We start from the raw sequence: 25107 nt of genomic DNA on the forward strand, positions 1-25107 counted from the left end.
TGTATTGGCTAACTGAACAGATTACAATATGCAAGCTTTCGAGGCTGCTCAGGCCCCTTCTTCAGGCAAGTTGTAGCTTCACTTCTCATTGCATCCATAATGGCTAAATGGTATAACACCCTACTATTGAAGAAATGTATCAGAAAGCAATGGTTTTATTATCAATAGTAGCTCTGTCAAAATCCTGTAAATGTAAAGAAATCCAATATAAAAGGTAAAAAACTCATAAACTGCAAAACATGAAATCTAAGCAAGTGAAAAGTATTATATTATCATGACATTAAATCTTGTTTTCCTTATTGTAAGAATTATTGACTATTGACAGTTATTGAATTGTATTTACGATGTTTAGCTTACTTAAAGAAACCTTATCAAGTAAATTTTGCTTACCCCATTGCCAGATATTTTGCTAAATAAAAGTAAAACAAGTCCTATTTAAACTTTTTTGTCTAGTTTTTGCATATGCAGTTTTTGCAGTGAATTGCTTTATTTTTACCAGCAACATGACTAACAGTCTGTATTTGAATAAGAAATGTTGAAGTATGGCACCATGCAGAGAGCAGGCTTAGATGCACATGTGCCGTAAATATGAGGGACGTTCAAAAAGTTTCCGCACTTTTTCACAATTTCAAAAACAAATTACATCACTTTTCTACATAGTTACCTTTGTTTGCGATGCACTTTTCCCAGCGTTGTACCAGCTTTTTAATGCCCAATTACTACTCCTCCCGACTTCACTGTTTCCAGCGAAAATATAAAAGTGCGGAAACTTTTTGAACGTCCCTCGTATAACACATTTGTTTGTGCTGTCCACACTTGTTGCACACAACACGTTTGGTAGATGATGACTGTTTGCACTCAGTGAACAAAAGAAAATTCAATGTAGTACTGTTCTGAGAGTCGTGACAAGTTGGATACCTGGTGACGAAGAAACAACATATGAATTAACTTGTACCACATGTTCAAAGTGTTAAATAAAGCAGAAGTTTCAAATTAATTGTTTTTGTAGTTTGAATCCAAAGAATGGACTGTAAGAACTGCTGCCATCTTTAAAATTCTGTCACACGTAATGACGTGACACTGACATGACTGGTGACACTTGCCTTTACCATAAATAACATGACCATGTCCAAGTTTGTTTAGTTTTACTGAGATAAACATCTTAGATGTTTTGGGACCTTACGTTGTCATTGATTTTGTCTCTTTCTACATGCTACTTGGCATGATTAATAATTGAGAGAGCCATTTAGTTTAGCAGGTATAGATTTATGTTGTGTCTTTTTTCTCCTATTTTAACCATCCTAATCTAAATTCCCTCCCTCGTCTTCTTTCAATCCTCTATCTTGGCCAACACAAATACCTATTTTAACAGGAACAATAGAATTCCCAGTGGTGTAACTATAGACACTGCAGGCAGGGTAATTGCACTGAGGCCCATGGGAATGGGCGACCCTCAGTGACTGCACTGTTGTTATTTTGCAAGGTATTATTTATTATTAACATGCTTGCTAACTTGACATTGGAATGTGGATAAAGGTGTTATCATCCACATACCTCCATAAAGCTTAATTATTATTATTGACTTTTTAAGTAGCTTTCCTGCTTGGAATTATATTTGTGGATATATCTCACAGATAGTGGTGATTTTTAAAATTTTGTTCAATTTAATTTCACATGAGTTTATTACAAATGTATGTATTTATTTTTTTGCCTTAAGGCCGTTCATATTGTAGCTATGCACGTGGGAATTTCCGTTTACTCTCCTTGCAATTTTTTTCCTTGTTACAGTCCTCTATTCTTAGCGCTTATTCAAAGGAATGACATAACCATTTTTATATTATTTTATAAAATGCAATTCGTATCAAAAGAAAAACAAATTAGATGAAAATGTTTATTTTTTACCTTATTGGATGATTAGTTGCTTACTGCCTTCAATAAGTTTTATTCTTTAGATTCCGTGTACCATATATTCCGATCTATTACGGTTGTATTTTTTATTCAGAAAGAATGATTTTGGCAAGGCGTGAGGGGTTAGAAAAAGTGTTGACCTTCTTTTTCAAATTTTAGTATTATGAGGAGCCAGAGACGATCCTGGCAGGATTTAGATTGAAGAAAGCAATAACGTCGGACTAACACCAGACCATAACAGGGCCCCAAGATAGTTGTTCTGTTGCAAAAGGGGAATCTTTTAAAATATTAAAGGAGATAAAATGTTCTATTTGTTGAAGAGAGTTATATATGAAAACAAGTTAATGTGAGTATCTGATCGGTGGAAAGCAATATAAAAAATTGAAGTTCATTACTTTGGCCTCCATATAAATTACTTCCCAGCAACTATGGTGATTTTTAGCTCCGTTAGCCAACAGCGTAGCATAATCTCAGTAATTAAGTTGCAAAAGTGGAATTTTAACATTTCTTTCATTATTTTGAAAACAAAACTACATAATTCCACATGTAGAACTCTTAAAATGGATAGGGGCTAATTTAACAGAGTAAAGTTACGCTGAAATTTAAATTTTACATGTCAAGTTTTCAATTCTGATGCCAATGATATTTTCTAATTTTAATTACATAGGCAGGGTGAGTATCATTTGGTTAAATTAAATATTACTTATTCAACCTGAGTTATCCAGGAAGATTCTTTGACATAATTGATACCATCATTACATTATGTACAGCAGTTTGATAGCTGATCTCCCAGGCTGTAAATAAAATTGATTTAGTTTTGGCTCCAAGGTAATGTATTTGTTACATTTCTGTAGACATAAATGGGACTATATTGCAATAGCATAGTCTGCTGTAATATATCTGGAGGGGCTAAATGCAGTCTAGCCATGAAATAAATACAATTCAGACACAACGAAATAATTTGATATAATTTATTTGAAACAGATCAATTATTTATTCATATTTTATTCAAAATATTTCCATTATGCCATTCTGAGTCAGGCTTTTATTGTAAGTATTGTGATAAAGTCATTGGCTTGCCTTTTCCAAGGAGGTCAGTCATCTGCTTGCTCATCAAACACCACTCCAAAAATGCTTTCATTCTTGGCACTGCTGTTGTTCTCTTTTTGAGTATAGCCTGTCACATAGCCTCTGTGCCAGTGAGTCATTACCCTGTCCTTTCACCCATTTAAACTTCCAGAACTAATGATGCATGGTCCACTTTATTCTTTTTCTAAGGTCACTTGAGTGATTGTGTTCAGTGCCTGAAGGAGTCTACTGTATATACAGTGTTCAATAACCAGAGGTCTTTTGACAGGGCAAAGGCTGCCATATTATAATGGAAAAAAGCCCCTCTAGCAATGACTGGGAGTATTAGAAAGTTGTGTGCCATATACCCACTAGGAGGACACAGTTCTCATTTTCTACCATTACAAGTTGAATCAGACAGACTTTTTATTATTTTATTTAAAATTTTATTAATCCACTTATTTGTGGCATTCATGTGTTTTACTTTTGTTACTCGCTTTTCTACTTGTGTGGTGAGAAATATTTCAAAAATGGAAAACTCTGAATTTTATATATTATCTATAACATATCTTTAAGTTATGGAGTCTACATCAATAGTATACACAATTGTGTAAAAGGTTTAAACAACTTACTGATGAAATTCATGATTATTATAAGAGTAGGAAGTTTACTGTAAATACAGTATAGTCAAATTGGAATTGAGCAGATCTTCTGAAGCTTCAGTTTAGATCTGAATCATGCCACACATTTTCAGTTATTATGGTACGAGACAGAAGGCTTAGCTTGTATACAGTATTAGCTTCATAAAATTTCTGGAAGTAAATTCCATAGTGAACACAACTCTCTATTTTTTGAAACAATAATCCATTCTTTGCTGTTTCATGGAGAGTCTAGGATAAACCCTTGCATTTTCTTGTGTATTAACATTTTCATAAAGAAATATACTAACATGTAGGTAAAATGATCCTACTCATTGCTACCAGGACAGGCTCCAGTCTTCAACAGTCCTGAAATGGAATAAGTGGGTTTGAAAATGTATTTACACTATGTAGTGACTGTACATATATGGTGTATTTAGGTATGTATCTTTTATATGGTGTGGATTTTGGATCTATCCCACTATATTGTTATGTATATAAACCTTATTCATATTCACATCTATTTATATTTAATTACCAATAAGCTTATGGATCAGATCTTTATAGTGTATTATACATTTAAGGGATAAAACTTTCTGCTATCCAGCAAACATGATTCTGAAAACAAATACTAAAATAAATGTTCATTCAAATCCCACCACATAACCCGTATGAGAAACACAACGCATATTTTCTGCATGAAGGTGTTTCAGGTAATTAATTTACATTCAGACAAAATCTTTGATTTTAACATTGCGTGAATAAGCATACAACTGAACTATTGAAGTTTCAAAAAAACTACATATATTTTGCAGACCATGTTTTACCATGGTTCCTAAAGAACAAAATACAGCTTTCTTTTGTGTTATACAAAATGATCAAGCATTCCGTTAAACAAATCATGTTTTACATTATCGGAGCTATGACAGGTTAAAACAATATTGCTTAATCCAAGGCTTTCTATGCAAACTAAAAAGATTTTACAGAAATGTAATTTTAAAGAGAAATGCTACACTGTTATTCAAAGTAAGAAATGGCATTGGATTAGATATGTGATTCCTATTCTAATACTGGGATAAGAAATGCATTAAATTAGATGCAGTTCAACAAGGCAGAGTTCACTGCTTATCAGACTTTACTAGCACAGTTAAGGTTACAGTATGCACTGCTGAGTATTGTGTTATGAATGCCAGGAAGGTCTAAAAATAAGGGAAAAGGTGGTCAGAAGCCCAAAAGGATTAAATATACACATCTTTGACTGAAATGGCGAGAAAACCTTCATTGTGCAGAAGTCACCATCAAGGATAGACATGAAATTGAGATCTGATTGAACTTCTACAATGTTATTAGAAACTGCCATGAACTATCAGACTTTGAAAACAGCAAAATGTATTTAGATCAAGAATTGTAACTATTTCATCATGATCAAGGTTAATAATTGCTGACATCTACTCCAAATGGAATATATATTTTATACAAAAAATGTGTGTGTATACCAAAGAATTTATTTTTTTCATACTGTTTACACATGAAATAGTGCCATGTTCATTTTCAATTTTTTGAAAATCACACCTAAATTTCAGATGTTGTACATTACTGTTTTTCATTTATTTGGCAGTAAGATAATCCTGCTTTTTTGTCCTTTTTATTTGTCCAGCTTTGATTGTTAGGTAGAAACCAACACTTTGTAAGTACATTTCATAGCCTTTAAATGATTACATACCAGCCTCAAGACTGGGTGTAAGATTCAAACACTTTCAGTTGATTTGAGCTAATTATAGGACAAATTGTTTGCCATTTTTTCCATCTAGTAACTGTAGTAGAATAAAGAATGGTTTTACTAGGCACAGTATAGGACAGACAGATCCACTAAATAATATGCCCCTTGAAAGTGTTTAAAATAAAATAGCCTTTAAACATAATTGAATGACCTCTGCACATAGTGAATAACTGTATACAAAAATAACATTTTCCCACCTATCTGTAGCTGTAGAGCTATTAGAGAAGCCAAGAAGAAATACAGACTTAAACGGGAAGGTCACTACACTACTGCTGACACTCTGAGTATGTGGCAGGGACTGGGAAACATCATAGGCTACAGAGTCAGAAGTAGAGGGTGGACCACTGACAGCCATTTCTTTCTGGATGAGTTCAATAAGTTCTATGCCCGCTTTGAAGCCCACAACACAGAGTCATTGGGTAGGAAGGGGGCTAGTGAGGGTTCAAAGCCCCCGTTTACAATATCATCCGCTGATTTGCAAAAGTCTCTAAGGAGGATAAACTCCCCAGAAGGCAGCCAGCCCTGATAACATCGCTGGACATGCACTGAAAGTGCGTACTTCAACCCTGGCTGATGTTCTGGCTGACATATTTAACCTTTCCCTTAATCAAGCTACAATCCCCACCTGCTACAAAACAACCACAATTATTCTACTGCCAAAAAGAGGAAAGCTAATTGTCTGAATGACAACCGGCCCATTACATTTACTTCTACAGTGATGAAATCAGTATGAGCCACAGCCAAACATTCATACCCAAGACAATGGACTCTCTACAGTTTGCATGTAGACCAAATAGGTCAACAGACGACACAGTTAGCACAGCATTGCATACAGTTCTTACACAACTAGAGAACAAGGACTGCTATACCTGATTGCTGTTTATTGATTGTAGCTCGGCTTTTAACACTGTCATAACAGCTAAGCTCACCAACAAGCTCTACACTCTAAGTGTGCCAGCTACTCTCTGCAACTGGGTCCTGGACCTTTTAACATGCACACCCCAGTCACTCAGGCTAGGGAACAACATTTCCAAAGCAATAAAAATAAATACAGGAACTCCACAAGGATGTGTTTTGAGTCCCATGCTGTACACGCTCTTTACCCATGACTGTGTCACTTCCCAGTATAACACCAGCATTATTAAACTTGCGGATGATACCACCGTCATTGGACTGATTTCTTGGGCTAACGAGTCGGCATAAAGGAGGAAGGTGGCTGGCCTTGGAAAGTGGTGTCAGGATAGTAATCTCTTTCTTAATATCAGAAAAACAAAAGAGATGATTATTGACACATGGAGGAAGAGGGGTGAACACACACCATTGGACATTGGAGAGACTGAAGTGGAAAGAGTGGCCATATTGAAATTTCTTGGCATTAATATCTCTGAGGATCTCATTTGGACCTACCATGTCACAGACCTGGCAGGGAAAGCCTGGCAGCATATGTATTTTCTGAGAAGGCTGAGAAAGTTTGGCATGCCAAGCGCTGTCCTCGGCATCTTCTACTGATGCGCAATTGAAAGTATCCTCACCTACTCCATCACAGTCTGGTTTGGGAACAGCACAGCATGGGATGGCAAGGCTGTACAACAGGTGGTAAAATCAGCACAAAATATCACTGGAACGGTACTCCCTGCACTAGAGGACATCTATAACACCAGAGTTATCCAGAGGGCCCATAACATTATTAAGGACACAACCCACCCATACCATAAACTGTCCATACTGCTACCATCAGAGAGATGCTATAAGAGCATAGCAACTAGAATACCAAGGCTAAAAGACAGTTTTCTCTCCTATGCCATCAGGCTTGTAAATAGAACCCATCCACTGCCCTCAAGCACTGCAGGCTAGTGTGTGTCTTGAGGATAGAAGGCCATCTTGAGACCATATACTTGCAAAGCTTACATTGAGCCATTTATTTACTTGCACATGCACACTTCTGTTTGTTTTTGCATTTCTTTTTCACCTGAGTGTTTTTAGTTTATTGTTTTATATTCTTGTCTGTTTGTGTATTCTTGTCTATTGCTGGAGGTTTTCATTGTACTGAGTACATTTGACAATAAAGTTGAAAGCATCTGTAGCTACAAACCTACAAAACATCTATGTTGGCTAAAATAGACAAAATGACTGTGAAAATCTATGAGCCTTTCTTTCGGCATTGATTTTTTTTAAGTGAAAGTTGTTGCACTGTCTATCATCCTTGGTTTAGCAATTTGGAATATGTCAGTAGCCTCTCTTAATATTACTGGTGGTTTTTACTTTTCAGAGCAGGCTTGTTTTGGTGTAATACTTGGAATTGTTGACCATAACCAGGATATATTTATGATCATGATGTAACTCTTTGAAGGACTACCATACCCATTATAATGCATCCAAAAGAAGCAGTGGCACTAAAGTTACTTGAAATTATTTTGGGATTTGTGTTAGTTGGTATTCAGGACTAGAAAAGTAAAATATCTTTAGCTTTCTGCAGTAACCGGCTAAATAAGAATAAGCTAATAATCTTTATTCTGTTTCAACTTTCTGAAAATAGCAGTTCACTAAATTTCCATGTATGGACTTATATTTGTTTCTGCTCCTGTATATTTGGTACCATGGAACTGAAAATCATACATTTTTAGAATGTTGGTCTTCTTCCACGCTTTTTACACGTTTTAAGGATGTTGTCCATTCACTGTTATGCATCATGTAGGAGCTTTTTTACAGTATTTCGCTCTTCTTTCATTGTGATAAACTGTCTGTTTTTAAATAACTAGAGGGCTTCATCCACTGCTCGCTTCGCTTGCCCACCCCTGGGTTTGGTTTACCGGATATACAATTTAAAGAGATTGTTATTTTCATGGGAATTGTTACATATGCATTATTTTCATCTTTTACTTTAAAACTTTTGTAAAGACAATACTTGTCCTTTATTTCCAGCCCCAGGCATTGTTAAATCTTTTTCTCACAGGACGTATAACGCTGCTTGTGTTGTGAAGTGGGGGGGGGGGGGCTGAACGCACGCTAAGGAGATGCCGTCGGATTAGTTGCTGTCTTTCTGTTGCTGCTGCTGGCGAGCTGCGTGTTCTGTTTTTCATGCTGCGCTGTCCTTTGGCCACTTCGCGTCTCTGCCGCTTGTATTGTGAAGGGTGGGGGGCTTAACGCACGCTAAGCAGAAGCGGTCGGATCATCTGCTGGCTTGCTGCTTCTGGCGAGTTGCGTGTTCTGCTTGTTGTTGTTTTAAGAGCTGGGAGCACATAAAACAAAAATGGATCATAAAATCAGACCCCGACTTATACGCCCATTCAAAAATGCGATACTTAATTTTTTTTTTTTACATCTTCTTGCCTCCTCCAATCTCGCACCAGTTTCTCAGATGCATCGAATTTTGTTGCAGCAGCGCAGTAACACAATTTCTTTCGCTACTTCAATGACTTTTAATTTAAAACCAGCTTCATATTTTCTTCTGATTGAACACTCCATTGTAGATAAGGGATGCTGTTACGATAAAGGTTTATGAGGGTGTGAGATACAAAAAACACAAAACAGTGCAAACGTCACTTCAGAATAGTTTGGGTATATACCGTTATTTTATTGGCAAGTTCCTAAACTTTTCAGATTCATGAAAGAGTTGTTTTAAGCAGTGTATTTGGTCATTGATGGTTGAGAAATATGCAATGTAAATTTGCACCATGTACCAGTTCCTTTCATTTTTTATTGATTTTATTTAAAGCAATTAACATTCCTTACAATCAAGTCAAACCTAACAAGACTAAATTCAATTCAACCCCCACCTAAGAAAGGAAGACCAACAGCCAGAGTAAAACTTTAAAAGCAGAAAAGAGAATAATTTTCCCCAATATAAATGCTTATTCTAAAAGGTTATTGATTAGATCTTGACAGGTTTTAAAAGCATTTTGAACAGATCCTCTAAGTGAAAATTAGATTTTTTCCAGTTTCAAACGGTATATAACATCAGTTACCCTCTGACTTAAAAGATGTGGGGTGCTAGTTCCTTTCACTGTTTTCATACTTTAGAACCTGACAATGTCTAAATTTACAATGTGTCTACATCATCATTTCACAACAGGTATTGATAATATTGCTTTTATTTATCTACTAATTGATAGGTTTCAAAGCAAATGTTACATTACCAATGACTTTAAAGTTTAAATGGTAAATCAACTAATTTCATAACATATTGTAGATCTTTTCTCCCCATGCCTCTGTTAGGTGACTGGCATCATCTGTTTATATAACTGCAAATCTTTCATTTACAACAGTAATTAGATGCTCCCCAAGTTAGGTTCTTTGTGAAGCTGGGACACTGTGAATGCAAATCCAAATATGGTTAACACAAATAATCAAATGAAAATCTATCTAACTTCTTTTTAAACATATGATAAAGCCTTGAATTGTTAACTAATCAAATAATTATATTACAAGCATCTCACCCCATATCAGTATATTATTTGGGGATTTTTAAAAATATTTTGTGTCAAGAACAAGGAAATAAGACCCAAAAATGATCCCAGAATCAGTTCAAACCAACACATAATAGAGCACTACAACCATACAGGGGCTGCTCTCACACATGCCAGCCACAGTCATTTTATACTTGTCAGTCAATCTAATTACAACCTTTTAGACTATCAGAAAAAATTAGAACTCCAGGTGGTAACCCAGAAAGCGCTCCAGTTCCTCCAGCTGGGAATCAATCCAGGGTTCAAAAAATTGGAACAGCAAAGGCATTTCCTTTGCCAGTATGTCACTATTAAAATATAATAGTAATGCTATTCAAAAAGCTTTGTCTCATCCTTTGGTTATAATTATTATAATTACTATATTACAGAATCTCAATATACTTTTCATGCTGTATCTGTCACTATTCCTGCAACAATATGCAAACATCTTGAACACTATAATTTATCTGAAGACTCAGGAAGTTAACAGTTATACCACTATGTGCTTATGCTTTTTTTCCTCTTCACAGGACAGTGGAACAAAGTGCAACTTCTCAAAGGAACAAATTATCTGCCTACCTGAGGTAAGTTCATTTTTCATAGATAAGAATTTAAATTAAATAGAATTTAGAGAAATTATAAATGTAGACTAGTTTTCCTAGCTGTAGATGAATTAATAGTGATGCAATAATCATAATGATATGAATAGACATTTCAGATCGATATTAGAATATTAAATGACATTAAGCTGTCATTTGAATATATTTGCTAATGATAGTAACTGTGTGGTGGTACCAGCCTTCCTTTCTATGCATGCAAGCTTTTTATCATTACACTACCTTCAACAAATGTTTTATTTTCTCTTGTTGAATAGTTCCTAAGGTGAAGACAATTGTTGATTTTTGAAAATTGATTTCTTCTCTGCAGAACCAAGTGGATCCTTCTAAGTCTGGCACTCCTTCAGAAATGGAAAACCTTTCAGAATCTGGCAGTAAGGACGATATCAGTTCGGCCCAAGTCCAGCTGTGCAGCAGTGCTGTGTTTCTAATGGCATCCTGCGTAACTGTGAAACTGGTTTTATAAAGATCAAGTTGAAAGTTCATAAAACAACATGCTTATAAGCAGACCCAGAGCGAGGGAACTGTGATTTTATTCACATTTATGTTTCAAATATGAGCTTTTCTGAAGACAAATAACAGAGTACACAAGGCATGACAGTCGTGACGACTAACTGCCATGGTTTAGACAAGCTCTTGATTCCAAAGTAAAGACCTACTGAAACTCACACAGAACAGTTCATAGCAGGGTCATTCTTCCTTTGGCTGCTTTGGGATCATTCCCATGATTCAGCCAAATACAATTTGTTCTTATTTAGAGGGACTGTTTATTTACATTTACAGATAAGTGCAATGACCTTGAAAAATCAAAAGACAAAAATGATACATTTGGATAAGTTGGATCGGCGTGCACTGTGAACAAAGGATCTGCCCCGTGTTTGTTTCCCCACATGGCACGCAGCCTGGAGGGAGTTCATCTGCAGACAACAGTGCTATCATTTTTCAATATATTATTTTCTTTATTTTTTTATCAGTTAGTTGCCCAGATATATACTATTCAAAAAAAATAATTTTGGTATTATCATTATTATGTCAACATAATTTGTAAGTACTGAATTATACAGTAAACTGATATAAGCATATGTAACATTTACACATGTGTAAAATAAACACATTTATATATACATACTGTATATCATAAAACAAATGTGTGTACCAGAAAGTGCTTAAGCAAAGAAATTTAAACAAAAGGAAATTCCCTGTAGCTATTTTTATTAATATGCTCATTAGCATTATCCTATTCAGTATTGTTCTTAAATGTAGTTCTCTTCACAGTGGACTGGCTCAGAGCACTTTACAGATTTACAAATATAAATCAGCTACCTTTTCATTATATCAGCATTACTAACAATGCCTTTAACAGTAGCAGGTACTTTTGAGCAGAATTCTTATTTTTAGGAGAAATGGCATCCGAATTCTCTTAGACAGCAGCATATTTACGGTATGTACGAGTTTTTTGGGAAGATGACCAATTAGCTTAAAATAATCATTCAGTTTTAGACTAATTATTTTTCTCAGACTAATGTAATGCAGCACAGTGACTTTTGTTTTGGTCAATCATTGCTCATATATTTATATATATATATATATATAAATCATATATCTCAAGCTGTACCATACTATATTGTGCTCTACTCAAGTGAATAAGCCCTTGTTTTGCATATAAAGCACAGATTGTTCTACTATACATTCAAGGTCATATTTTACTGATTGTATTTTTATTGCCTTATGCATGGTCAGGCTGACTGAGAAAATGGAACCTAAAATATTTACTATAGGATAATCACCTCATTTAAATTGTTCTAATTAAAAACACATTATTGTTTCAGCTCTTCCCATTTTTAAGCAAAACACATTTTTCTAAAGAACTCCCAGAACATGTGCATCTTGACATGCAATCCAACATTCTAAATTAGTGAAGTAACAATGGATTTACTTATCAGTAAACAAACGATGAGATCTAAAATGCTTTTTGCTACAACAGGTAATATTTCTCTCCAACATTCTCATTATCAAGCAGCATTGCAGTTTGCCATTTCTTTCCATTGCTTGTAATATAAATAAAATGCATCTGTTCTATGGTGCAACTCCTATCCTTCACTAATAATAGTATTAATAATTTTGAAACATGAAATGTTTGATAATCATTGCTTCCATTTCTTACTCTTCACTCTGTCTATAGATTCAGATTGTGGAAACAGATATGATATTCTCATTCCATGAAAATGAAATTCATTTGAAATTGTTAAATTGTGTCTTTTCAGTTCTTTGTTAAGGTAAACCTCAATTCTAAACAGCAATTGCGTCTTGTTGGTTGTACTCTGTGTAAACATATTTGTAAAATATCCGGTTTGTTTAGCTCATTTCAGCTTTCCAGAAGAGGTTTTGAAAGGGATGAATTTGGAAATATTTTGGCAGCCCTTTTAGCACATTAAAGTAAGGACTGTGGTCTTCCTGACTGATATGGAGCACCTGCTGCTTTTTCCTTGATTTTGTTTTTCTTCTCGTGAAAGCGAAGAAAATTTTGTAAATATTTCAGTATCATTATCAGACACATTAAAAACATATAATAATTCCATCCCACCTGAAAGGTGTGTTTAACCATTTTTTGTACCAAAATCTGCAGTATTAACACTGTAACAGTCCACAGAATGTTAACGGTTGCAATCTGCTCTTCCTATGTGCTTGCTGTTAAATCGGCCAAAGTACACACACCTTCAAAACAATTTCTCCTGTAACAGGTTTTAATTTTTATTTGGCCTCTTCAATGCTCTCTTCTGTTTAAAGGCAATTTCTTGCTATTTGTTTTACATTCACTTATCTTCAGAGTAAGATATTCCATTTTTTAACAAAGGTGTGATACTCTGCTTTTCCTGCACTCCCATTAACATCCTCCTTGTAGGACTGTACCATAGCTGTAAAGCAAGTGTTCTTTCTGATTAAATATTTTAGCAAGTGCCATTACTCAAGGCAACTTAAATGGTCTCTGCACATGGCAAGTTTAACATATATTTTTTTACAAGTAAATCAAGTGAAATGATTTAGGAGACACATAGTGAGTCAGAGGTGAGAAATGAAGTGGCAGCCTTGTACGTTAAACTCTAATGGCATGACCACTAGGCCACAATGACTGTTTCTTGTATTCTCGCTATCCACAATACATATCATTTTAGATTTTCTTCTGTCTGTTTCTCTCTCTCTCTAAATCTACAGTAAATATAGTGTATATAATATACACATACTGTATATCAGTTTCTTCACCTGTTTAAACTAGTACAGTATTGCATGAAAGCTACAGTCTATCAGACACAACTCTGGAAACAAAACAAGTCCATCATGGGACACACGTATCCACCGTGGAGTACTGCCCTGGAAGAATGTGCAAACGCAAACACAGTCATTGGTCCTTTTGGATTTAAATTTGAACGATTGCAGCTGTAAGTCAGCAGTGCAATCCACTCCACCGACGCCCTACCCTGTTTCAGAAATATGCACAGATAACTCAATACCAACATTTGTTTCTACCTTTTTTTTTTTTCATTTTTGTGTTGCAGGGAGCTGGACCCTGCAATTTAATTTATTTCATATTAATCTGTTAATTCTAGGCACATACATAAGCTTCATATAATAATTTCTTCAATTTGTTTATGATTCTGTCGAGAGCCAAGAGTCAATTCTAGCAGCAGAGGGAGTAAGGAAAGATCCAAAGCTAATCAGGAAACCATATCATCAAAGGACACACTCGGATGCTTTCCCACACTCACTCATTCACTCTTATAGGGCCAAAGATAACTGAATATGCACACATTAGAACTGAGTGATTCTGCTACAGGTATATAACCAGTGTTATGAATTGTTATTGTTTACTCTGAATCTATAAAAAATTGGGAGTGATGGCATAAAGAAGGATCTTACAGTTTAGCTGAATTGGAACAGAATAACTATTCAACTAAAATGGCCTATTCATTTACATATGTGGAAGAAAAATAATCCACATTAATTCCATTTTCCAACCCACTGAATCCGAACACAGGGTCACGGGGGTCTGCTGGAGCCAATCCCAACCCACAGCAGGACACACACAAACACACCAAGCACACACTAGGACCAATTTAGAATCTCCAATCCACCTAACCTGCATGTCTTTGGACTGTGAGAGGAAACCGGAGCGTCCGGAGGAAACCAACGCAAACACGGGGAGAACATGCAAACTCCACGCAGGGAGGACCTGGGAAGCGAACCTGGGTCTCCTAACTGCGAGGCAGCAGCACTACCCACTGCGCCACCATGCTGCCCTCCACATTAATTAATTAATTAACAAAATAGAATTTCATTATTGATGGACTGAGAATCCCTTTTGAATTCTGGAAATTTGCTATCTTTACCCTTTTAAAGGTTCCCAAATCTGCTTACATGGCTTGCTGATAACACAAAATACCAGTACATGAAACAATGAAAAAGCAGTATATATACGGTACTCTTTATAGATCCACAAATATTTATTGCTTGTTATTTAGAGAAATAAATAATTAGTCCTTTTTCCATCTTTTAAAGTTCTACACCCTGAACTAGAATTGTAAACAGGATGTCTATACAGACATATAGAAATTAATTTTATTCTAAGGTTGATATTTCTTGTAGAAGTTACCACATTCAAGAAGGATACCAATATTTCCTGATAGAAACCAGCTTTGCAATTTCTCATAAATTTGCAAAGTTGGGCTCATACAAATAATAATTAATATGTAAAAAAATCTTTCACACGTATGTAATGACAAAGAAATCATTTAAAACACCTATTCATACAATTTAATGGTAACATATTAACATATATAAATAAAGATAAGAGCAGAAAATGGGTTAAAAGTCAGAACTGTAAGCACTTCATTGTCTTTTGTATTCTCAAGCATTTTTTTTCATTGGAAATAAGGGCAACAACGCATTTTCTTCAGTGTTCCATGATGCCTGAGTTGAAAACACTGCATATGTATTTTTAAATCTAAATGCAAAACACTTTTAAAAATAGTCACATGAAAGCATTTGTGGCCTTTCACCTCAAAGAGAATCTGCATAGCTGAAGGGTTACAAGAATTTGGTATATACTGTTGGTGTTCCCAAATACTTACCAGATGTACAAGTTGCTACTGAAGTTGTACGAAAGAGTTGTTGTATGAAATATTTTTGATGGCTCTGTAAATAATTGATCCTTGGCAAAGCAAAATTAAATATGAAGATTTCAAGTAACACTTCTGGGGTCTTAACAAGGCAATCTTTGTTCATCAACTTCTATATGGAGGAATGTCTTGAAAATGTCTTCTTGCAAGGTAATGGGACAGTCTGCATTCTAAAAAGAAAGAGGACTTTTACTTAGTTTTCAGGGAATTCAGACAATGGTAAGGGCATCCTTGGAGCAAATGCTTTTTTAAAATTTTGTGCACATACAGTACTTTTGTGTGAGTTTTCATTTTTTTAGTGCTCAGTGGTTATCGTTTGGTGTACATGCACAAACACTTATACACACACAGGATAGCAAATGAGAAACACAAATGATAAATGCTGCGTACTAAAAAATGTGTCAACTTGTACTTGTTTTGGTATAGTATTGATGAATTCCAAATATATACAGTATAAATATATATATATTTCTGAAACTGGTAATGGTGCAATTGTCAGTTTCTTCAGTTTGAAAAAAGACTGCTGCTTTTACTCAATGTGTATATTTTTTCTGTGAGTATAGATAAAAAATGTTTCCCTTCAAATGTCCCAATGTAATTTCTATTGTTGCATAAGTGACCCCTTGTTTAAAGCCAAAATGGGGAAATACAATGGAACAAAACATTAACCACTAATAAAATGGGTAATAAAATGGCACATGTGTCATTATGAGTGCCATAATTTGATTGTGTTTGGAAATGTCATCATGTTTCTTGTGTGTGCGTGTATGTGTGCTTGTATGAATATTTATATATAATAATAAAAAACAAAGGACAGTTAGAAAGAGTTTGGGCACCTCAAAGGCAAACTCCATATATTTGATGGCAACAACCAATCAAAGAAGAAAAATTTTCAAAGATCTTTTCAGACTGGAGTCAGATTGCTGACTGTGGCAAAGATGGCAGAGCAGCCCCTTAAGAGAAGCCAGACTGGAGGGGGCATCATGGGGACTGGTGGGTGTCCGATCTGTAGGAACAAAAGTGCCTTAGCTCAGGGAGACATTACAACTGGATAAGCCCTCAAGATGTCTCCCAATCACACATGAAACAGAAATAATTTTGGACATGTGCAACTATATATATATATATATATATATATATATATATATATATATATATATATATATATGAATGATGTTTTTCATTTTTTTACAGAAATCATTTTGGACTCTGGTAGTTGCTCCATGCCATCTGTGTTTCTTATTAAACTAAGTTGCAGTCAAGCCAACTTTATTCTCATATGTACTCAGGACAATGAACTTCTTACTTGCGTGTCTCCTCAGTAGAACAGTTGACAAAATATTAATCATGACTAATCTGCATAGATGCTTGGGAAATTATAAAAATAGAGTCGAATAATTGTCAATTTACATAATCATTTCTAATAAAATGAAGTTCCTGGCACCCATTCTAGGGCTGTTCCTTGCTTTGCATGAAGTGCTGCCTACAAACTTGAATTGGATTAAATGGGTTAGAGAATGTTACTGTACATTATAAATATATTGTTTTTATTTGAAGTCTGTCAAAGAAAGTGCACCCCATAAGCACAGACTATTGTATGTACAAGAGAAAGGACATTAAGCAATTATTAAATTAATGATAAATAACAAGCAAACAAACTTTGAAGAACCTACACGTTTAAATATGAGCTGATAGCAAAAAGAAGTCGATTGACAGAATTTGAATTTGAATTAGTGTAGTTGGTACAGAACACACAAGTGGATTAAATTATAGACTAAACATCAGATTAAATACTGTGGTTTCAAGAATAATTTAAATTTATCTTTTGATGCAACTTCATTGTAACAGTGGGAGAAAAGTCCACAAAGCTAAATGAGTATTCACAAGAGTTGTCGACAGAGTCTTTGACGAAGTGCAGCATCAGGAGATTTTTGCTGTCTATCATGTCTATATAAAATAATTTTAATAACAGCCAATTCATGCTGAAACTATCAGCTTTGCTGCTCAGTTGTAGTGTTTTTAATATGATATCTTGAAGTACCTCACTATCGTATGTGTTGTTTTTGATCTGTGCTGGCAGTAACATTATGAACTTGAATTTTGCTGATATTTGAAGCAGGAGGAGTGATTGAGATGACAATGATACAACATAACTATTAACGTGATCTTCCAAGAATGCTGTTGAGCATGACTATGATTATCTCAGGTTCTAAAGATTTATGTTTTGCACCCCTTATTTTGAGCATTTTGTTGTTTTAGAGAACACCTTTCCTTTTAATTTTTATAATACAGTACACTGAAATTGGTATTGCAATAATGCCTGTGCACACCCTAATATTTACAATTAAAAGCACCTTATGAAATGCCATTTGTTAAATCTTAAAAAATACTCAAGGTCAGAACATGGCTAGAATTTAGTACTTTTATTTTGCATCTAGAAAAACAATTTATAACTATTATATATTCTTTATTAGCTACTTTCAAAAGAGAACCACTTGGAGACAGAATTGTCCAGATATAGTAAAGTAGATACTACTTGATTTGTTCTCTCAATTTGGGATTTAGGTACTACCAAATATATAAGGTGATACCTAAATTATCAAAATTATTTAACATAATACTTTTTTAAAAACTGCCAATGTTTCTGATTGAACTACATGATTCTTACATTGTTCCGTATTCCTACAACTGCTTCAGTGAAAAAGTGCCTCCTGAACTCCAATCAGAAATGTGTTTCCCATTAATTTACACTAGTGTCTGTATGTAATCACTGATCGAAAAAAGAAACGCACAATTTTGTGGAATGAGAAAGTAGTAATGGCTTATGTACTAACCAAAAAGTTGATCATTTTTTGAGCCCTCATCAATCCAGCTTTTACGGTGAGGCATTGACCTGTGGTCAAACACACAGAGGCTCATTAATTGCACTTTTACCTAAATATGCCTGATCTGGTCACCTTTACAAAGACATAAACAGATGTTACAGTAAGACAAAAGCCACAGTGATTTAGTATGCTATTCACTGCATGATCTACAATGAAACTAACGAAGCTCAAGCTTCAGGGCCCCTAATCCCGGAAGGAACCCAGAAGCAACTTTAGTCCACAATTGCTTATGAGAAGGGTTTTTTCAAATAATAATAATACAGTGTATAATTCAATACAAAATAATAGTTAAAATAAGAATTAAAACATTATTAAAGTATCATGTAGGCTAGCCATAAATGGAAAAATGCTGAAATTAAAAATGTTTTATTCTAATATATTTAATATAAAATAATTATACATAATTTAAAAAACTGTTAACATTTATGACAGAAATTAAAATTTAATTTAAATTATTAATCTTAAGCTAGCCGTAAATGAAAAAATGAAAAACATATTTTGTTGCTTGCGGTCATTGTAAAGGATAATATTTCAGTATTTTATTTGCACAAATAATCTTATAAAACCTTAAAATATACTAAACATATAGTTCTATTCCAATAAATATCAATTTTATCTATGTACAATTTAAATACAGTTAAAACTAAAAATAACAATTGTATCCTCTTTGGTAGATTCAAACAATAAATGATGTGTTGTACCAAAAAAGGAGAGATTGAAAAGGTAATCACAATGCTAATGTGTTTGCCTTTTCAATGAGATAGCACTCATGACACTGATCTAGACAAGAATTTTTTAAATAAAGTGATCATAATGATACAATATTTGAATTACCCCTACTGCTATATTTAGAAATGTAAGGCAAGTAATAATGATGAAATAGTGTTAGATCGGCGTAAGCCAATTATTTTTATGAAAACTGGTTGTTCAGACTTTGTTGCTTCTTGAGAATGGGCCCCCATAACAGTTCAAATTTCAGGGTCCCAAAACTCCAAAACTATAGGTCTGCCACTGTGCATAACACTTTGAATGTCACTAGAAGAAAAGCAGAGGGCTATAGGCATATCTCATGTCAGTCAGGCAGGACAGGTGATTGTTCAATAGCTAGTCACACACATGAGCACACTAGATAATGGACGAACACATCAGACTAGTCCATTTGAAAGATGATTTCAGATATGCTGCCTGTACTGCTGATCAAACTGCGGGCAAACACCATGTCCACATCAGTGGTAGGACAGTAATACACAGGATCCATGTCTAAAAATGACATGTTACAGACCATCTGGTCAGACCTCCTAGATAGGTGAGATCACAATCGCACAAAGGAATTAATCCTGGTATGCAGGTGCTACCATACCTTCACAGACATAACTTGCAGCATCTTTGGGATATTCTGAATGACAACATCCAAACATCTGACTCTGTATTTGCCAATGGCCAGCAACTCGGGCTTTTTTTACAGGAAAAGGATAACATCTCCCAAATGCAGACTCAGAGACTCACTGGCTCTGTCAAGCAATGTTGGCTATCAAACAAGCTGCTGCAAGGCAACAACTGATATAATTTCCCTTTTGTTCTGTTGTTGAACTGTCTTGTTATTCCATTATTATTATTTGTTAATTGTTATTTCAGCAATGAAGGTTGCAAGATTTGCATTCCTGTTTCCCATCAACATATGCATTAAAACTCACAAAGCCAATAATGGAAGAATTAAAAATGCAGAAGTGAAAGTGACTGAGAGAGCACCAGTGGTTCAATTGATTTTGATCCTTGACAAGCTCAGACCATTTTGTCTGAATTGATAGTTTGGGACAAGGATGAAGGGAGCCAAACCAACAGTCATCAAATGCAAAAGTGGTAATACAATTAAATATTATTATTATTATGTTTTTCTTCTTTCTTTTTCATTACTAATATAATTTGTTGCCAAAACAAATTCCTGCAGAAGAAATATTTGACATTTGTATCCATTGATTAAACTTGTAGTTTATTTACAGTCATGAGGAGATATTGGGCCTGTTTGTAAGAAGCCTGACAATGGTAAGAAAAAGCTTGTAAGATCCTCTCTGGCTTTCTCAAAAAGAGAGAAGCACAGGGTCATACATAAAAATCAGCCTGTCTTGTCAGTAGTGAGAATTAGTGAGAAACTTTTGAATGGTTGAATCTTTACAGTGCTCAGCACATGCAAAATTGCTATTTTACTACACACTGTCTTCTTAAGACATTGAAAAATTCTTAAACAGATTTAAAGGCACACCACAGGAACAAATGAAATATGTAGAATTATTCAGCATATATTTAAGAAGGAAATACTGTAGTAAAAAGTTCTGAATAAAAAAAGGACATCTACATTACAACCTTCTGCTAGAAAATAAACAAGGCGGAAGTGGTCCTTTGACCCCAGAAATGCAGGTTCTGGTCTATGTTTTCAATTCAAGTCAAGTCAAGTGGATTTATGGTTACAGAATCCATACACCATTTTGTAGCATACAGTGGCAAGAAATAACATTCCCCTGGACTGTGGTTCAACGTATACATGAGCAAGTGCAAGACATGTATAGAGTGATGCTGTACTATAAATAAATAAATAATAGTGAATAAGTAGTAATAATTTGACAGATTGTAATAAATAAATAAGCAATAACAACAACAAATAACAAAATAACAGGTGTCAAGTGTAACAGATGTACTGCACTACATATAAATAAGCTAATAGAGGCCGATTTGAGGGCAGAGGGACAGCACAGAGACAGTCAAGGGATAAAATCTGTGGCAGAATCTGGCAGAACTGCTTTGGATGCTAGAGATCCTTCTGCCAGATAGAAGTGGGACAAAAGAACCATTTGAGGGGTGGATGCAGTTCTTCACAATGCCATAAGCTTTGTGGATGCAACACTTTATAAAGATGTCTTTAACCTTTTCTGCTGTATATACTATCCGTTGTAGGACCTTGCGATCCTGCAGTTCCCAAATCTGACTCTAACATGCCTTGATAGTGATTTATTTTACAATATTATGATAGGTGGGCTAGGATGGAGTACTTCTTCACTATGCTGCTACCAGTGTGTGTACAGTGCCTTTACATTTATCACATATCACATAATATCACATTCCATTTTACAGATAAACTGTTAATTTAAATAATTTATCTGTTATTACAAATCTGTACCTTTAATACTTGAATGTTCTTTGGAAGTTGTGTTTTTTGGGCTGTAAGGTGGATCAGCTGCTGCAATAATTAACTTCTGAGAGAACTTTCTGCTTTTGCGCCACTTCCCTCTATCAAACAAATCCACCTTTTTACAACTGTATAAAACATGGATTGCAGAGAGTCATAGAATGTTTTCATCACGGCCAGCATGTTAAATAATGCCGCCTAAGGCAAGGCTCATTGTTGCCTCCCCAAACATACAGTATAAGCATGAGTCAATACACTTAATCCACACAATACATATTGAGGTATCGATTTCATAACGTAATACTCTCAAGATACACTGCATCCTTAGAACAAAAGACAAAATAATAAATAATTAATATTATTTTTCGAACAAGTGAGAAAAAAAAGTTAAAGGGTTCACTTAAAGTAAAAAAAAACGTATACATTAAGCATTAAAATAATATTAATGTATACATTCTTCACCACTTCTGTTTGATCCAAATATTTATTTTTTTTTCCAAAGATTTGCAATTAAAAATTGAATGCAAAATGAAACTTGTTTCTCTCATCCTGCACGTGACTAAATACTGTGGTAGCTACAAACCTGTCCTGCCACCTAAAAGGTATCCTGCCTTTTTTAAGTATGCACACATGGTACATGCTTAGTCATTTAACAAACATTGTGACTGACACCTTAATAATATTCCAGAAATTAACAAAATTATAAAAAAATGAATATCAATATGTTCACAATATCAGAAAAATGAATAGCAGTTTCAGTTACTGTAGCTTCAGAATTCAGCATGCAATGTTTTGATTCTCAGTAGCGCACAGTGTGGCGAAGCTGTGTAAAATGTATCTCTCAGATACTTGAAAGTTTTAAAATCAAAATATTTCTTGCAGTTTATTACATTTATTACAATTTTTTCTACATTGACATTTCAAATGCCCTCATTACTTAGCTGCACTTCTTAAAGAGAAGGTTTTTGAGTTGAGATTTCATTTCACTGGTGTGAGGCTTTCACTTCTCACTGATCTTTCCCACGAGGCTTTGAGAAATGGGTGACAGAGCTTGATGAGAAACTGCTGAGAAGAGCATGAGTGAAATTATCAATGACCTTTGATTCTTGATGTGCACGAATGTCTTTGTTTTTAGCAAAGTTGAACAATATTGTCTACTCCGTCCTCTATAAAGGAGTTTCTACAGCTAACACATTAAAAAAGGGCCTCTGTAACCAAATGGGTTCCTTTTACCTTTAAAATTATTATAATTTATACTATGCATGGTTTTAAGTAGTGAATTTCACCACTGGCAAATAATTCAAGTGCACTTTAGTAAATTACTGATGAGAATTTCTGTGGAGTCAGTGGACATCAGTGTGAGTTCATAGCATAATCAAATTTTGATTTGAGAATATTATAATTTTAGTCTTCCATTAAAAAAACAAAGGGCAAAAATTGGTGAAAATCATTATTCTAAGATAATAATGGGTTGTTACAAACATAAGAAGTCACACTTATATTTCTCATTGATTGGTTAAAATTGCTATTTTAAATAGGAGATTGTAACAGCTGGATGCAGCTTTGAAACCTTTTGTGTATTGGAGTTGATTTATGTTTCCACTTTTTATCCACTTTCTGTAGCTAGGAGTTTTTTTATTCATTTCAAGAACTTCAACTGCTACGGGATGGAAAGGAGAAGATGGTCAAAATAATGAAATAGTAGGGAGGTTAAAGAGAAAGATAGTCAAACTGATGAATTTGTGAGGCTATTTGACTGTTAGCTGTACTACCATCTAATCAGTGATAATTAAATCATTCTTTATAATGTGCATATGTTTTGATTTGTGTCTTTAATTTATTTAGTAGCAGTGCCACATCAGTGCTGTTTTTGGTATTGTCAGCTCCCCTTTATTGCTTGTCTCCTTATTTGACTGTGTTTACTTTCCTAAGGTTTACTTTTTAAGCGACCTTGGGTTTGGGAAAGGCGCTCAATAAATGTAACCTACTATTATTATTAGTATAAAGAAATAATGTACTGGGGATTGGCCAATGAGAAAGGGCAGGAAGTAGCCTAAAGGAAATAAAAAATCCAGAGCAGGGAAAGGATTGTCAAATCCAGAGGACCTCAATAATTACGTTGAAGGGAGAAACTCTTTTTGGCATTCGGAAAAACACCACCTACTGGCCTATGCTGCCCCATTCAGAAGTGGATTGTTTAATTTGTTGACAGAGGAGCAAGGAAGGGTTATTCTGTTCTGGAGGAGGGGGCATGAACTGTGTGTTCTATCTGGGGAAGCTTGTCAGTCTCCCATATATTGTTTTTATTCGGTCTTCATTCACCTGTGGTCAATTCCATTGATTGGTCATGATTAGGAGAGTCACACACTTGTCTATATAAGATCTGTGTATCAAAGCAGAAACCAATCCAGGAAATCAAAGGAATTGCCTTAAAATAGAGGAGAAAAGAGGACAATGACACAGAGGAGGTTCAGAGGATGTTTTCAGGTCTTGAAATGTTGTTGAATGTTGGTGACTTAGGACAGGATGATGGTTTTGGAGCAGCAGAATGACTTAAGAGAGACTTGAAATTAGAGAAAAGGTTGTGGGCATTTCATTTGAAAGGATATGTTTTGAAAAGGGATATCGGATTATACATTTTGAAAGAACTATTTCTTTGCAGAAAGTAAAGATTTAGAGAAGGAAGACAGGAGGGACCTCTACATATCGGTGAGGGATGGTATTTTCTTTTTATGCCAAACACTTTCAGCTGAGTACAGTTTCCTGCAGCATGGAAAATGGAAGCTAGACATGGCTGGAGAGGAGTGATAAAAGCAGGGCAATGGACAGAAGGACAGAGGGCATCAAGAGAAGAAAAGAGGAAAGAAAAAATATGTACAAAGATAGCTGGGCAAAGTAGTTGGGAGAAGGAAGTGCAGATAAAAGCAGAAAAGGTAGTACTACATAGAAAATAAATATTTAGTTGCATTTTGACAGCTGGAGGTAATGGTGGAGAAGGTAGAACAACAGAAAAGTAAATGAAAATATGGAAGGAAGTGATAGATGGGGAGGGAGGAGAGGAGAGGTTGCATGTGAAAATTAGATTAAGATTAATAATGAGTAGGAGAAAATGTAGTCAGAGAAAAGAAAAAGAAAGAGGGCATAGTAAGGGAACCAGAAGAGCAGGGAGAATCAAGGTTGATGTTGACATCTACTAGAAGGAGAATGGGATCTGAACATAAGGATACAGACAAAAGAAAGACATCATTTTTAGTGATTAGGCAGTGATGAAATCAGCCTTGTTGGAAGTTGACCGACATTTCCAGAGTCTGTCAGGAATCAAAGGCTTCAAGAGAATATGAGGAGTGATTACATTAGAAGGAATGGAGACTCCCCCGTGTAAGAGGTAGACATGGTAGCAGGAAGAAACTG

General features: G+C 34.9%; 1 protein-coding gene across 1 annotated transcript in view; it reads left to right on the top strand.

Moving 5' to 3' along the window:
* LOC114649561 (GDNF family receptor alpha-2-like) overlaps positions 1-14147 on the top strand; it is a 435940-nt gene extending 421793 nt beyond the window's left edge. Inside the window, exons 8-9 of the mRNA XM_028799084.2 lie at positions 10370-10423; positions 10767-14147. Of these exons, the coding sequence (XP_028654917.2) occupies positions 10370-10423; positions 10767-10922 (210 nt within the window). The 3' untranslated portion in view covers positions 10923-14147. The remainder of the gene's footprint in view (positions 1-10369; positions 10424-10766) is intronic.
* Positions 14148-25107: the final 10960 nt, after the last annotated feature.

Source organism: Erpetoichthys calabaricus, chromosome 1 (assembly GCF_900747795.2).
Source record: "Erpetoichthys calabaricus chromosome 1, fErpCal1.3, whole genome shotgun sequence".
NCBI classification, from domain to species: Eukaryota; Metazoa; Chordata; class Cladistia; order Polypteriformes; family Polypteridae; genus Erpetoichthys; species Erpetoichthys calabaricus.